The sequence below is a fragment of the Macaca nemestrina genome, chromosome 9 (assembly GCF_043159975.1).
Source record: "Macaca nemestrina isolate mMacNem1 chromosome 9, mMacNem.hap1, whole genome shotgun sequence".
In the NCBI taxonomy this organism is placed as follows: domain Eukaryota; kingdom Metazoa; phylum Chordata; class Mammalia; order Primates; family Cercopithecidae; genus Macaca; species Macaca nemestrina.
Genome location: NC_092133.1, coordinates 84471831 through 84488401, shown reverse-complemented (window position 1 = coordinate 84488401; position 16571 = coordinate 84471831). Strand labels below are relative to the sequence as shown.

The window sequence follows — 16571 nt, the reverse complement described above, 5'->3', positions numbered from 1 at the left end:
GGGCTGCTGAACACTCGGGGTCTCTCCTCCCTGTCTTTCTGTGCGCCTGTGGCAGGGAGGACACCCACAGGGGCAGGGGCAGGGCCAGGACTGCTCAGGGGAATCTATCACAGAGGCCCAGTTTTAGCTGCTATTCCAGAGACCTACAGGTGATTCCTCACCTCCTGCTCTTCCTGACCCAGCAAGGACCACAGGGCACCCACCCTGAGGTTCAGGAAGTGTGTCCTTCCACCATTGTGACTCCCACCCTGAGACAAATACCACAGGGGACACAGGACGGGGGGGCTGGCCCCAGGAACCAGCTGGGGTTCCCGCAGGTCTGAAGCTGCCAAGGGCATTGGCCTCCACGCCTGCCTCCTGGCCTAGGCCCCGCTCATTCCAATCCCTGTGGATGCCTGGGGTGCCCCTGGTCCATGCACCCAAGGAAAGCTTCCTGTGAACCCTGCTTCTTGCCTTCCTGCAGTGTCACACCTTCAAGGCGGGCTGTGGGTGAAGCTGGCCTGCTGACATGCTTTCTGATGCTTTCAAGTACTTTCAAAAATGGGGGCCCACAGTTAAAAGCCTGAACATTTCCCCTAAATATCTAGATTTCTAGCTTTCTTGGAAAATGGGAAATGCAGGCCTCAGTGGGTTTGTGTTTCTCCATGTCAGCTCCTGGCTGGGACCTAGGGAACCATGCTCCTCAGATGAGGAGCTCCGAGGCCTGCCTCACTCCAAAGACCCACACACTGACTGCTGACATCAGCCAGCTAGGCCTGGCCTGCTCTTCCCGCTCAAGGTGCCAGCCCAGCCCTTGTGGGCACCCACTTGATGGATACTATGCTGTCCTCGGAAGACCCTGGGCCTGGTGGGGGCACTGAGGCTGTGAGAGAGCAGGAAAGGCCAGCTTGGTGCCCTGTGCTGAGCAAGCAGACCTGGCCCCGCCTCAGGGCAAGTATCGGGTCCTCTCCCACCACTAAGACTGACAGCAGCTGCTTCCAAAGCTCATGCCATCAGGTAGCATTTTCAATATCTTCCTCGCTCAGATGTCCAAAGGGCCCTGGCCAGCCGGACCTGGGCTCAGTGTGTGCCCGGGAGGGAGCAACTGGGCCCTTCGTCAGCCCCTTGGTCAGCCTGTGCCCCTTGGTTAGCCCAACTCGGCCACCCTGAGCAGGACTGAGGGCTGCCCCAAAGCTTCAGTCGGGGTGGTTGCAAATTACATTCTAGGCTGTGCTAGGGCTATGTATTCTATGTATTGCAAACATACATACATTGCAAACATGTATTCTATGTATTGCAAGGTGGATGGATGAAGAGAGAGAGAGGGAGAGATAAAGGAGCATGGGCGAACATTCAGTGTAAAATCCCAGTGGTGGACAGAGGTGTGTTTGTGTTCATTGCACAATCCTTTCCACTCACCTATAGGTTTGAAAATTTCAACAATAAAGGGTGGAAGAAAACCAAAGAACTAAAGAAGAAAATTATACTTGGACATAGACAACCAGAACTCATGATACATCCTGGGTGACAAGTGACTGATGAGAGGCACAGACCAAGCCCTTAGCTGCAGGGAGTCAGAGGGGCTGGTCATCAGGGAAGGCTTCCAGGAGGAGGTGCCCTATGAGCAGGGCTGCAAAGGAAGGTGGACTCGGCCCTTCAAGGTGAGGCAGGGTTTGCAGAGTGCCTATGTTCCACCTGGTCCCACCTCTGCACAGGGCATCCAGGATAGGGAGTGGCTGCTGGACAGCCTGGGGGTCCTGCTAAGAGCCTCAGATACCTGCCTGGCTTGGAAGGGAGGTGCCTGCCAAAACCCTCCAGCATGTGTGGGGGATGGGCTCAGGAATGGCCTGGAGCAGTGAGGCCAGCAGAGGCCTCTCCCAGGCTGGATATGAGGCCCAGGGCTAAATGGGGGTGGTGAGTCTGGGCTGCGTGCCTCCCTCCCTGGACTCCTTCCTGGGCTCCCTGGAGCCCTCCTGGCTTCTCGGCGGCAGCCTGCTGACAGGGCTCATTCTGATGCATTTGGGTTTCAGGCTCCTGCCTTGGCCTTTCCCTGCTGTGACTGTCACCCTCCATGTGGGGCAGCTTTGCCCAAGTTGGCCAACAGCTGACAGTTCGGGGCTATGACTGCCAGGCCACATGGGCAGAGGCAGAGGGCCGAGCTGGTGGGCAGAGGGCACCTGTCACCTCAACTCTGCTGCCTCCAGGGAGGAGTGACGACTCACATCCTCACCTGGGGTTGACAGGGCTGCTCAGATGCCACAGCCTGTGCATGTCCAGGGGACATCATCAGAGGAGCACAGCTGTCACACTGGCTGAATGGCTGAGCAGCTTTAAATCAGGAGCAGCAGAGAGACCCGGAGGGGGAAGGGAGCTCTCTACTCCACCCCCACCCTCAACTCTGCATCAGGGAGCGGCGAGTAGGGGCCACAGCCCAGGACCAATCATGGAAGTGTCAGCCCAGCTCCTGTTCCTGGGTCCCACCAGCTCCCAGCCCTGTGCCAGTCCCCGCACAGCCCAGTACCTTGGGACTCACGACAGGCCTGACAGCGTCCTTTCTGTTCATGGGAGGCACCTCTGGAGCTGGCTGACATTGGACAATTTGCTCCTGGTCGTGTGCCCATGGAGAGCAGAACGCAGACATGGACAGTGTGTCTATTCCCACAGCCTACTGCCAGGGCACACTGCAGTTAGGAACCAGGAGGCCAGAGCCCAGCTGCTGCTCTGGGGCCAGCAGCACCCAGCCTCATGCCGTCCCCATGGATGGAGGACAACCAAGGCTCCCTTCCTCTCCAGCAGCCGCAGTTGCGTAAATGCCGGCCAGGCAGAGTCCCAGCACGCACAGGCGGAGGTCGGGACAGACAGGGGTCATCACAGAGGACCACACGAGGCTGTCACCACCCATGCCGGGACTCACCCTTGCCACATTCCAGACAGTAGGGACAGATGCTGGGATTTTTCCTGTGGAATTGAAGTGAGCCGAGGGTGTTGGGACGCCTTTGTCGGGCTATGGAGGTTTCCTTCTGCTTACAGGGTGATGTGGCATATTGACGCCCCCACTTCTTGTTCTTCATCCCCTGAAATAACCTCTTGGTTCCTGTTTCCCCTTTTGTTGATGTGGTAAATTTCACAGATATTTCACCTTCTGCACCTGCCTGGCCTTCCTGAGAGGAGCCGTGGCTGCTCCTGGCCTGTGGTCTGGGTTACCTGCTGCTCCATGCCATTTGCTGGTGTTTCCCTGAGAGCTTCTCACACATGTCTTTTCTTGCTTTAGAGTTAAACTTATTGTTGTGAGGTAACAACACACTAATTGTGCACAGGTACTCACACTCCCACGCCCGCATATTCCCCCCACACCAACACTCACATTCACACCCATGTAGGCTATACATCCACACCCACCCACCCATGCACACTGCACCACAAACACACTCAACCCACCCCATACCACACACATCACACCACACACCACACACCCAAAGCACACACACCCACACACCACACACACACATAAATAGCAAACACACGTACACCAAAAATACCAAAGACACACCACACATCTCATACACACAACACACACATCACACATCATACACGCACCACACACTCCCCACTCTCCTAACACACACCCAGCACACCCCACACACACAACATAAACAGCAAACACGTATACACCAAAAATACCAAGCACACACCTACACATCCCATACCATACACACACAGCCACGGCACACACACCCACCACCCACTGAATGCACACACAAAGTATACACACATGCCATCACACCATTTCCTTCCCCTCATGCCACACACACAAGATATACCCATGTAGACACCCACGTATGACACACACAACACATCCAAACACTCTAGTCCTACTGTACATACCCACACCACAGACACACATAAATAGTAAACACACATACACCACAAACAGCAAACACACAGCACACATCCCATGCACACACACCACACACACAAGCAGTACACTCCCGACTCCTCCACACAACAAACTCACACACTAGACACCACGCACCAGGTACCCTTCCCACACACTTCCATAGCACCCCAACTTACGCCACACACTCCTCACATACACCACACACACATACATATATGCCCCGTACACACACTCACACCCCCACACACACACAACACATACCTCCTCAGCTCCCACACCACATACACCCATAACACAACACACACAGATGTGTCACTCATGCACACCCCCCACATACTATACTCACAGCCCATATACACACCCCACACACAGATCACACACACATTTACACAACACACAGACCACATATTACCCTCCCCCGCAGACTTCACACACATCAAGCTTCCCACAGCACACCTTCCCACACACACTACACACACTGCACCCACACAAACTACATACACACACCAAACACACTCACACCACATACACACACCACACTCACACACTCCCCACACACATCGTCCCCAACACATACCAAACAAACGCACACTCCATACATGCATGCACTCACGCACACCACCGTTTGGCTACCACAGGGCCTCCGCAACCCTCACCTCCTACACACACAGAGGAAGGCTCCACCAACATAGCTTCAAGACAGGTCTTTGATGTGAGCTGGAACACATGAGTAGGGGTGGGACAGGGCAGGGAGAGTGAGATTCCGGTCACAGAAGCCAGGCCCCTAGCCCCTCACCTCCACCCACTCACAGTATCAACAGTTGCTTCTCAGGGCCTTGAAGCCATTCTCCACTGCAAACACATGGTCAGGGCTATCTGCAATTGCTGTTATCTACAGAAAGCAGAGCTGGATCCCCAGCCCAGGGGTGAGGATGCAGCAGACCCCTGGCCCAGGGGACAGTGTCCTGCCCCCATGCTTTGGGGGCAGCAGAATGCCAGGCTCTGAGAGCCACAGCCTTCTCCAGCCAGCAGCCCACTCTCAGGGAGTGTGGGGGGAGCTCTTCCGCCCTCCCCTCTGGTGTGGTGGGATTTATACGACATGCTGTCATTTCTGCAGTAGTCATGGGTTGGCCCAACTCACTTGAGGCAGATTAGATGACCCTTCTTAGGGTGGCCCTGGGAAAGCCACCTGAGACGCCCTTCCCTACTCTAACCCTAACCTGACCACAAGGCTCCATATTGGTACCTGGTTAAGCTGTTTGGAATTATCAGGTCTTTCCTATAATCAGCCACACCCAGGGTATAAATAGTGGCCCCCAGGTTCCAAGTCCTTTCAGCTTAAGGGAAAGAAGGCATTCAGAATTAATTACCAAAATACAAGGAGCAAAATGCTGATAAATACGAACTGAACTCACTTCTTTGAGAGTGTCCAAAAATGGATGTTTCATCATTGTTCCATCGGTCATAGCAATAATCATGCTGGAAACCTTGTTGTCTGCAGGAGAAGCAAGGAGTGGCCTGCTCAGCAAAGGCCCTAGAAGTGACCTCCAAAAGCTCTGGTGTTGGGAGAAAAGCTGAGTGTTGGGAGAGAAGCTAAGGCAGGGCTTGCATGTCTGCTAGACTTGCTGGCTCCTTGCTTCTAGCACTCCCATTATCTCAAGCAGCTATATGTTTCTCATTCACTTGATACATTGTTTCTTTTCAACCTCTGCATCCTCACCCCCTGTTTCTTTGTTTGAGCACCAATAAATAGCATGGGCTCCCAGAGCCGGGGGCCTTTGCAGCCTCCACACTCATGATGGCCCCCTGATCCCACTTTCTCTCTCAAACTGTCTTTTTCTCATTCCTTTGACTCCGCCAGACTTCATCACTCCCATGATCTGGTGCTGGGTTTGATCACCCCAATACTCCAGGACCCCTGTGGGCCGCCAGGCCCACAGCACTGATCACTCCAGGGCATGGCCAGGTGCCCCCGCCTCATCCTCCAAGGGAGAGGCTGCCAAGAGCCAAGCACCTGCTATCCAGAGACCCCTAGAGTGAGGAAGGTCTCAGCCCAGCACCCATTTAAAAAGGAGGAGCTGAGATGGGCAGACCCCTTCTCACCAGGCTGCCCGAACTCTCACCCACTAGCAGCAGCACCACCTCTGCCTGAGGGCAGCTCCAGCCAGGACTCCACGAGCACAGGCCTGTGGCACAGGCAGGGGGAGGAGCAGCCGGGCTCTCCTGTGGGCAGAGCCTGTGGGCAGCCCTGCCGGTATCTGTGGGCCCAGGAATACAGGAATCCAGGTCAGTGGCACCTGGGCAGGGGACCCCACGGCCACCTCAATGCCTTTCCCCACCAGCCCTGCCTTTTCCTGACAAGAGCTGCAGCCACACAGTGGGGAGGGGAGTCGGCGGCTGTGGACAGCCTTCTGCATGAGACACATTCAGGGAATGCAAGTCACTCAGAGGGGAAACGAGGAAGGGAGGAGGAAGACTAAGGTGCGTGCAAGGGGGCAAACCCCTTGGCTCTTCCCTTTTCCTTTTCACACAGCCCAGCTGGAGGGCAAGCACCTCAGGGTTATGAGCACCAGGGGTGCACACGCAGGATCCCACACAGTTCTCGGAACTCCATGGGGCGGGGGCTTACTATGCTCACTGCACCAGGGAGGGACCTGGAGCTCAGAGCAGGTGAGTAACTTGCTCCAAGAGGCAGGGCAGGGGTGGCCTTGCAGAATCTGCACACAGAGCTCTCTGAGGCTCTCGCCCAGCTCTGTTTCCCCAGGTGCTTACATGTGGAGTTGAAATTTTCCATCTGCCGAATTGCCTGCAAGAAAATGAAGAAATAGCGAACTTGGACAGTGAAATAGCGAACCTGGACATGGATACTCTAAGACCTTGTAAACTAGAATCGATTCTTAGAGCTCAAGGGGTGTATACATTTCTAAATCCTGCCTGCATGGATGTGTGTCCTTCAGGCACCATTTTCTGAAGTTGGTCGAGACTCTCTTTTATTTTCTTCCTGAAAAAAACTCCAAAAAGGTGGTTGACATGGAAACACATGGACTGTTAAAAATTAGCTCCCTGGCCGGGCGCGGTGGCTCAGGCCTGTAATCCCAGCACTTTGGGAGGCCGAGGAGGGCGGATCACGAGGTCAGGAGATCGAGACCATCCGGCTAACATGGTGAAACCCCGTCTCTACTAAAAATACAAAAAATCAGCCGGGTGTGGTGGCGGGCACCTGTAATCCCAGCTACTCAGGAGGCTGAGAATGGCGTGAACCTGAGAGGCAGAGCTTGCAGTGAGCCAAGATCGCGCCACTGCACTCCAGCCTGGGTGACACAGTGAGACTCCGTTTCAAAAAAAAAAAAAAAGTTCCCAAGGTCTCCGGGAGACACTGTTCACCATGCAAAGCCTCCTGGATGGAGAAGGGGCCAAGCAAGGGCTCTGTCCTGCTCATTCCTCATTGTGATGTTGACCATAGATTTCAGGACTTCTGATCTCATCCCAGTTCTAGAGAATGCAGGCCTGAGGAATCTCACTAGGGCCCCGCTTAGACCATCTTTGGTGAAAGTGGGAGCTTCCCATGGATGAGCAAATGTGAGTCAGGAACTGCAATGGGGCTGACATTCCTAACCCTAACCCTAACCCTGAAGGAGGATGGGCAATTGAGAGTTAGCGCCCAACAATAGGGTTGACATTCCTAACTCTAACCTTAACCCTAACCCTGAACCAGGGATGGTCAACTGAGGGCAACTGACAATGGGGCTGACATTCGTAACTCTAACTCTAACCCAAACCCTAACCCTAACCCTGAACCAAAGATTGGCAACTGAGAGTCAGCCACTGACAATGGGGTTGACATTCCTAACTCTAACTCTAACTCTCACCCTAACCCTAACCCTAACCCTAGCCCTGAACCAGGGATGGGCAACTGAGAGTCAGCCACTGACAATGAGGTTGACATTCCTAACTCTAACTCTAACTCTAACTCTAACTCTAACTCTAACTCTAACTCTAACTCTAACTCTAACCCTAATCCTAATCCTAACCCTAACCCTAACCCTAACCCTAGCCCTAGCCCTGAACCAGGGATGGGCAACTGAGAGTCAGTCACTGACAATGGGGTTGACATTCCTAACTCTAACTCTTACTCTAATCCAAACCCTAACCCAAGAAGGACTCTCTTGTGTTGGGCACTCCATCCTTTAACAGGTAGGGCTGCATTTGGGAAAAGTCATCCTGCTAAGCCCCCAGCCCTACACCCAGACCCGACAGCCCCAGACCCCTGACCCTGACTCAGTTTCCTGCTCTGTCTTTACCCTGCTACAGGAAATACCAAATCTACTTACTTAGATTGCCTGGCCTCCTTGACTTTCTGTGCCCCTGAAACAAGAAGACCAAACGCTGGAGAGGCAGCCCCGATGGCTGTGCATGCAGGGACTGAACACTGATCTGCAGACTGGCTGGGGGATGTGGCCTGTCAGCTGCTGTTAAAACAGACAGAATGGGCTAGGGCAGCCAGGACTGGCTCTGGTGGCAGGACTGGGACGGGCCAGGGACTTAGGGTCAGGCTAATCCAATGTGACAGGCTGAGCCTGCACAGCAAGGCTGGGCAGAGCATGGACCCTGAAGGATGGCTTCCCACTCCGGGCAGAGTCCCTGCCATGGCCAGAGCTCTGAGAGCCCTGCCCTGCCCAACCCAGGAGGGGAGGAGGCCAGGCCCATCCATACCCAGAAAAGGCCATGCCCTGGCCTTCCTCTGGCCATGCCCAAACCCTGCTCCCCGTCTGGGTCATCTGCCACAGTCCTCCCCAATAGACTTGCTTTTTACCACCTCACACCCACTCCAGTCTCTCTGCCAAACCCACAGCGCAGGGCACACAGATCCAAGCCTCCCCCCAGCTCAAGATGTGGCAGCCCACCCTGTATTCCCTCGAAGCTGCAAGTGTAGTCCAGGCCCCCATCCAGTCCTCAGTGTCCTCACCTCTCCTGTGCTTCACCTTATCTGGGCCAAGTTCTGGGCATGTGCATTGGAAGTGCCCTCACCTCCCGCCAAACAGGAAGTCTGCAGTGCCCCCTGCTGGGCCTGGGCACCTTGCTAGGCCACCTCAAGCCACCTGAGCTTGCTCCTCCTACCTCTCTCCAGTTTCCCAGCCTGGCCTGGAGCTCAGAACCCCACTCAGGGACTCCCCTGTCTGGTCCTGCCAGCATCCCTGCACTAAAGCCCCAGGAATCTCACCACCGGCTCTGACCCTGTCTCCCTCCCGCACTGGCCAGGGCAGGGGGAACAGGCACAGAGCAGCAGCCCGCACAGGTGTGTGTTCACAGGACGCCCCCACCCCTCCGCCAGCCCCTGCACCCTGGGAATCCTCACAGCCACCTCCCAGAGAAGGAGGCAGGGCAGAGAGAGGGCAGGGGAGTGTGAAGTGGGGGAGGCCGAGAACTGGAGCACAGGGGCCTGCAGGTAACCTTGCAGCCATGGGTAGAAGGATGCAGGGGAGCCAGGGCTAAGGTCAGGGTGGGTACTGTGAGTTGCCCTGTCCGGCCTGCCCTGTGTGCTGTCAGGCTCCCAATCAAGGTCTCCAGGGATCCCTCAGCTCCCTGGAGCTCCCTCTGGCTCAGCTCATCAGGCCTCCCTTTGGGGCTCAAAGCAGCACTCACTTGTCTGAGGTGAGCAGCAAGACGGTGTCACAGTCCATGGAGTAGGTGACAAAGGACATCCGCATATTTGGTCTGAGACGGAATCAAGTGCTGGTGAAAAGCCGGAGGCACCGGCTCAGAAGCTGGAGCGAATGATGCCAATTCCCCACCTCCCACCCCAACTCTGTTATGAATTCCCTGTTATGATTGACAGGAGGCCTGACACGGTGACTTTGTGACCTGCTGCTCTTCCCAATATCCTGCATGATGACAACGCTAGGGGGAGGCACAGGACCTTTGGAGGGGCTACAAGAGGAAGCCTCCATTTACCTTATAACAGCCCTCGCAGTGTCCCTTAAAACTCCCAGACCCTGCCGTTTGTTCACTGGAAGAGTTAGCCCAGGTGACTTAGGTGAGGACATTGCTGTGGGTGAGGAGGTCAAGGACTGGGAGGTCAGAGTGTTGGCAGTGAGAGGTCATTTGTGTGACACTGAAGTCTCCCAGGGGATAGCCGATCTGGAAGGAGATGGAAACTGCAGTGTTGCCAGAGTCTTTGTGAATGAGGGGCATTCTGGTTCTTTACTGCTGTGCACCAGACCCCCCTCATTTAGGGACACGGAACAGGCCCATTTTATTACGCTCACAGGTTCTGAGGATCAGGCACTCAGGGCAGAGTAGGGAGGGCTTCCTCATGTCTGGGGCCCCAGATGGGAAGGCTTGAGCAGCCCGACAAGACTTGAAGGATTGGGCATTAGAATTATCTGAAGGCTGCTCCACTCACAAGTGTGGCTCCTGGGCAGGAGGGCTCAAAAGCTGGGCTCAGCTGGAACTGTGAATGGAGACCCTGCATGGAGCCTCTCCGTGTGACCTGGGCTTCCTCCCAGCATGGCAGCTTCAGGATACTTGGGCTTTTACAGATGGCCCAGAGTTCCAAGAGTGAGTATTTCCAGTGAGCAAGGCAGTAATTGTAGAGCCTTTTATGATATCACTTTGGAAGTCACACAGTGTCACTTCCACTGTACTCTATTGGTCCAAGCAGTCACAGCTGCCCAGAGTCAGTGGGAGGAACACAGGCCCCCTCTCTAGGGCAGGAGTGTGGACGAGTTCACATCCCAGTGTCAAAACTGCTATATGACCAATGCTTTGAATGGCAGAGACATTAGTGTGTGGAAAAATGTGGACACTGATGATGGGATTCAAGTTGGACTCAGAAAAGTTAGACTGTGATAGAAACACCTTAATTTTATTTTCTTCATTTTTGTATGCAGAAGTGATATATGATTTAAAATTCTTCTTCAATAAGTCTAAAATAGATCTTTCAACATATTTAACACAAAAATTACAAGTGACAGCCAAGCAGGGTGGCTCATGCCTGTAATCTCAGCACTTGGGAGGCTGAGGCCAGCAGATGACTTGAGGTCAGGATTTTGAGAGCTGCCTGGCCAGCATGGTGAAACCCATCTCTACTAAAAATACAAAAATTAGCCAGGCGTGGTGGTGCACATCTGTAGTCTCAACTACTCAGGAGGCTGAGGCAGAAGAATCACTTGAATCTGGAAGGCGGAGGCTGTAGATTGCGAGATTGCATCATTGCATGCCAGCATTCCTGAGTGAGACTCTTCCTCAAAAAAAAAAAAAAAAAAAAAAATTACAAGTGATAAAAAGCTCTGGGTTAGTGGACTTTGGGGGGTTTTGTCTTGCTTTGGAGTGGTGTTTAAAATAATGGATTATTTTAAATAAGTGGTATTTTAAAATGGGTAAAGTTGGTGTAATTCCTCCGAAAGCATATTAGGTTTTCTTGCTTCACATCCTTCATGACTCTTCGTAGTGCCATATTTTAGATTTTTTATTTCTAATTATTTTTTGATGTCTAATCAATAGACAAAAGTATTGTCTTAATTTGCAGTTTCCTAATTACTAAAGGGTTGTTCATCTGTTCACATGATTTTGGGTGATTCATGTTCCCTCCTTTGCGAAGTGCCCACTCATGCCTGTGTGTCCATTCTTGATTTGGGTGTTTGTCTTTTGCCTATTGATTCATTCACATTCTTTAAATTCTGAATACTAATCCTTTATCAATTGTTGCAAATATCTTCTTGCATGGTGTGGCTTGTTTTTTCACTCTATTTGTTGTCTCTTAGTAAAGCAAAAGCTGTTCATTTTAATCCAGTTGTTTGTCATTTTCTTTTTCTTTTGTTTTTTTTTTGTTGTTGTTGGTGGTGGTGGTGGTGGTGGGTTGCTTGTTTGTTTGTTTGCTTTGTTTTGTTTTGAGACAGAGTCTCACTCTGCTGCCCAGGCTAGAGTGCAGTGGTGTGATCTCAGCTTACTGCAACCTCTGCCTCCCAGGTTCAAGCAATTCTCTGCCTCAGACTCCCAAGTAACTGGAATTACAAGCCCAGCTAATTTTTGTATTTTTAGTAGAGATGGGGTTTACCATCTTGGCCAGGCTTGTCTTGAACTCCTGACCTCGTGATCAACCCACCTCGGCCTCCCAAAGTGCTTGTCATTTTCTTAAACTTTAAGATTTGCTCTATTTTGAATCTTAAGAATTTCTTCCCTGTTACAGGTGAAATACATTTTATTTTACAAGTTTTAAAGATTTGCCTTTCACATTGAAGTCTTGATTCTACCTAGAATTAATTTATAAGTGTGATTTGTGCCAGATATTTGATTTCATTTTTTGCCATGTAGATAACAAATTGTCCCAACAATTCTATTTTTTCCCCATTGATCTTGTCACTACTTGTGTTTCAAGTTCCATATATATTTGAATCTGTTTTTATTAATTTATTTTGAGATGGAGTCTCTCTCTGTTGCCCAGGCTGTGTAGTGCAGTGGCACCATCTCAGCTCACTGCAACCTCTGCTTCCCAGGTTCAAGTGATTATAATGCCTCAGTGTCCCAAGTAGCTGGGATTATAGGCACTAGGATGTGCAGTGTTCCCTTGGGAACCTGGGATGGATACGTGGGAGAATGATATATACACATGAGAAATATAGTTTGTGCTTTTCAGATGATTAAATGGGGAGAGGGAAGGGGGTAACCGGAAGATAACCTAGACTCATCTAACACATACACACAGTTCTTCACATACACACTGTGCCTGGCTAATTTTTGTATTTTTATTACAGACTAGGTTTCTCCATGTTGGCCAGACTGCCAACCTCTTTATCTATTGACTTGTATTGACAGCATCCATACCACACTATCTTAATGACTATGTGGGGGAAGACTGTATTACCATCCATCACTGTCCCTTTCCATTTAAGGGAAGTACTGTGCTCCCTGCCATGTTCGTGGCAGGTTTTGATTGACCAGTGGAAAGTTAACAGAAGTAATGTGTGCCACTTCTGGACAGAAAATGTTTAAGAGTCTAGGTATGACTCAGGTGGCCCCAACAGCCTGGTGCCTGAGCAACTAGGATGTGCAGCGTTCCCTTGGGAACGTGGCGTGGATACATGGGAGAATGACATATACACATGAGAAATATAGTTTGTGCCTTTCAGATGATTAAATGGGGAGAGGGAAGGGGGTAACCAGAAGATAACCTAGACTCATCTGACACATACACAAAGTTCTACAGCAAGTCTTCACACAATACGGTCAATCATCCACCATTTTTACTTCTGGTAATTGTTGGCTATTTGCTCTTTGACATAAATTTTAGAATCAGCTCATCAAGCCTCCTCTCTCCCAAAAACTTCTTAATGTTTGATTACAATAACATTAAATGTATGGATTCATTTGGAAGAAACAGGTCTGCAGTAAGAGTTGTCCTATCAGTGAATATGACACATGGCACATGTCCGTTTACACAGGTCTCTTCCAATGCCTTTCATATAAATTCCCCTACAAAGATCTTGACCTCATTGGTCCAGTGCATTCCCAAAATACGCTACATTTTACTACTATTGTAAATGATAATTTAAAAGTTTTTAAACTGTGTATCATATACAGAAATGTACTTACATGTTTATATATTGACCCACCTTGCTAAACTGTCTTCTATGAATTTATCTGTAGATTCATTTTGATTTCTTGTAAAATATAATTTTTTTTAAAAAAAGAATAAGCATTGTGCTGACTAGTTCTCCAATCCAATGTTGACTAGTGATGGAGGCACTCTTGATTTTAAATAGAATGTTTCTAACATCACAATTAACAATGATATTCATTGAAAGCTTTTGGTAGAAATTCTTTATCAGATTAGAAAGTTTCTCTACTAATCTTGGTTTGCTACAAGTCACAAACAAGTGTTGAATTTTATCTAAATGCTTTTTCTGGTATTTTGTGATGAACATGTGTTTCTGTCCAGCAATCTGAATTTAGTATGTTTAGATACATTAATGCATGCAAAACCAATTTTAAAATGTTATAAATAAACCTCACTTGGCCATGATATTTTAAAACATGCTAGAGTTTAGTCATAATTTAGAACTTTTTGTTTATTTATGATCATGAGAGAGATGGGTCCATACTTTCCGATTTCTGTGCTGTCCTTATCTGTTTTTGGTATTAGGTCATAGGAGACATAAAATGCACCTGGAGGTTAGCTCTTTCTCCTAGGAAAGACTTCGAACATGATAAATATAATCTGCTCTTTGAATATCTGATATGATATCATCCTTGTGTTTTCTTTTGGGAAGACTTTTAAATGATATAATTTAATACTTCCTGGATGTTATGAATTCGGTCTCCCCCAAAATGTGTATGTTGAAGCCCTAACCAGTTGATGTGACTGTATTAGGACATAGGGGCCTTAAGGAGGTAATTAAGGTTAAATGAGGTCATAAGAGTAAGGCCTTAATCAAATAGGACTGATGTACTTACAAGAAGAGAAAGAGACACCAGAGTTTTCTCTTCAAGCATGCACAGAACAAAGGCCATGTGAAAACTCCATGAGAAGGTCTCTATTTGCAAGCCAAGAAGAGGAGTCTCACCAGAGACCAATCCTGGTGGCACCTTGACCATACTTTCAGCCTCCAGGATTGGTAGTAAATAAATTTTTATTGTTTAGGCCCCCCAGCCTGTGGTATTTTCTTATGACATCCAGAGCAGACTAACATCTATGTATTTTATTGTTATTATTATTATTTTTGAGATGGAGACTCACTTTGTCGCCCAGATTGGAGTGCAGTGGCATGATGCTGGCTCACTACAACCTCTGCTTCCCAGGCTCAAGAGATTCTCCTGCCTCAGCCCCCAGAGTAGCTGAGATTACAGGGGCACACCACCAGGCCTGGTTAATTTTTGTATTTTTAGTAGAGACAGGGTTTCACTATGTTGTCCAGGCTGGTCTTAAACTCCTGACCTCAAGTGATAAGCCCACCTTGGATCCCAAAGTTCTGGGATTACAGCCATGAGCCATCATGCCCAGCCCTAACACTTATTTAGTGTTTCTATTTCTGCCAATTCATATGACATATTTTTCTAGGAATTTGAACATTTATTAGTATGCCTTGTTATAAGATTGTTCAGAATGTTTAATTCTTATATTTCTGCTCTATCTACAGATACATCCTTTTAATTCCTATTATTGCTTAGTTGTGCCTTCTCTTTTTCTAGGCATTCCAAGCAGGGAGGATATTGTTCCTAAAGGAGTGAAAATTAGCCTTGGGTGGGTCTTACTCTTCTAAAATATAAAGCACAGATATGTATACAGTACATAAAGGGCAATCTAGTATATATGTGGAATCAAAATTTCTTGGGCGTTAGTGGGGAGAGGTTATTAAGAAAAATAAAGCCTAAAACATTTCCCAGGATGGGGAGATTACAATGAAAAACAAAAAAGGATAGGAAGCACTGTCTTGTTTTCTGATCAATTTCACTAGAGTATTGTCTATGTTAGCAAAGCTTTCAAATAACCTTTAGCTTTGTTATTACTCTCTATTGTATTTTTGTTTTCTATTTATAGTTATTTACTTAATATTCTCTACCTTTCACTTTCTTTGGGTTCATTTTGCTACTCTTTTTCTCGTATTTTCATTTGGATTATTAGCTCTTTATTTTCACCCCTCTTTGCTGCAAAATAAACCTAATAGGCCTCAAATTTCCCTCTAAGTTTCTCTTTCACTGAATCTCATAAGTTTTCATATGTAATATTTTATTATAAGTTGATTTTAATATTTTAATTTCAGTGTTGATTTCTACTTTGATACATTCCATTTTCAACTTCCAATTTTATGTGGTTTTAAAAAATTCTTTTTGTCATTGATTTCCAACCTAATCACATTATAATCAGAGAACATGGTCTGTATGACACTATTTCTTTGAATTTTATTGAGATTTGTTTCAATACATGATTTGGGGGAGGATTCTTTAGAAGACCATTAAAACCAAGTTTATTAATTGTGTTGTTCAAATCTTCTAAATTTTTAGAAACATTGTGTCTACTCGACACATGCGTGTTGAAATTTCTCAAATGCATAGTGGGTTTCACAATTTCTCCTTATAGTTTATGTTTTTTGTTTTATTTTATTAGGCACATGCAAGTTTAGAATTGTTACGGCTGTCTGTAAAACGCAGCTGATTGGGAACTGATCCTCTCAAACCCTGGTCACGCTTTCTCTGTGCTGAAGACTCCCACTTCCTTTTGGTTTCCCCAGCATCCCGACCATATCTCTGTATCTTTTCCCATCCTTTTATGTTAAACTTTTTAATGTCCTTATGTATTAGATATGTCTCTTTTTGAAAATATATAGCTAGTTTTGTTTTTGTTTTTGTTGTTGTTGTTGCTGTTGCTGTTGTTGTTGTTGTTGAGACATGGTTTCACTCTGTTGCCCGGGCTGGAGCGCAGTGGTGCGATCTTGGGTTACTGCAACCTCCGCCTCCTGGGTTCAAGACATTCTCGTGCCTCAGCCTCCCAAGTACCTGGGACTACAGGTGTGCACCAACACATCCGGTTTCTGTATTTTTTTTTTTTTTTGGTGGAGACAGGGATTCACCATGTTGGCTAGGCTGGTCTCGAACTCTTGACCTCGAATGATCCGCCTACCTTGGCCTCCCAAAGTCCTGGGATTACAGGCATGATCCCACAGTGCCCAGCCAATTTCTGTTTAAGAGTCAGGGTCTC

At 48.7% G+C, this 16571-nt stretch overlaps 1 protein-coding gene across 11 annotated transcripts in view; it reads right to left on the bottom strand.

Annotated features, from left to right (window-relative positions):
* The window catches only part of LOC105486681 (anthrax toxin receptor-like), an 84712-nt gene that overhangs the window by 57542 nt on the left and 10599 nt on the right, over positions 1–16571 (bottom strand). For 6 of the 11 annotated variants that reach the window (XR_011607885.1, XR_011607890.1, XR_011607887.1 and 3 more), the window contains 4 exons: positions 9521–9610; positions 8209–8242; positions 6650–6683; positions 5293–5372 (listed from right to left, as the gene is read on the bottom strand). Coding sequence is in view for 2 of the 11 variants with exons in the window: in XM_071069895.1 (XP_070925996.1) it covers positions 5293–5372; positions 6650–6671 (102 nt within the window). In the remaining 9 variants the exon portion in view is untranslated. The other 5 variants (XR_011607891.1, XR_011607889.1, XR_011607893.1 and 2 more) reach the window with 5 other exon arrangements.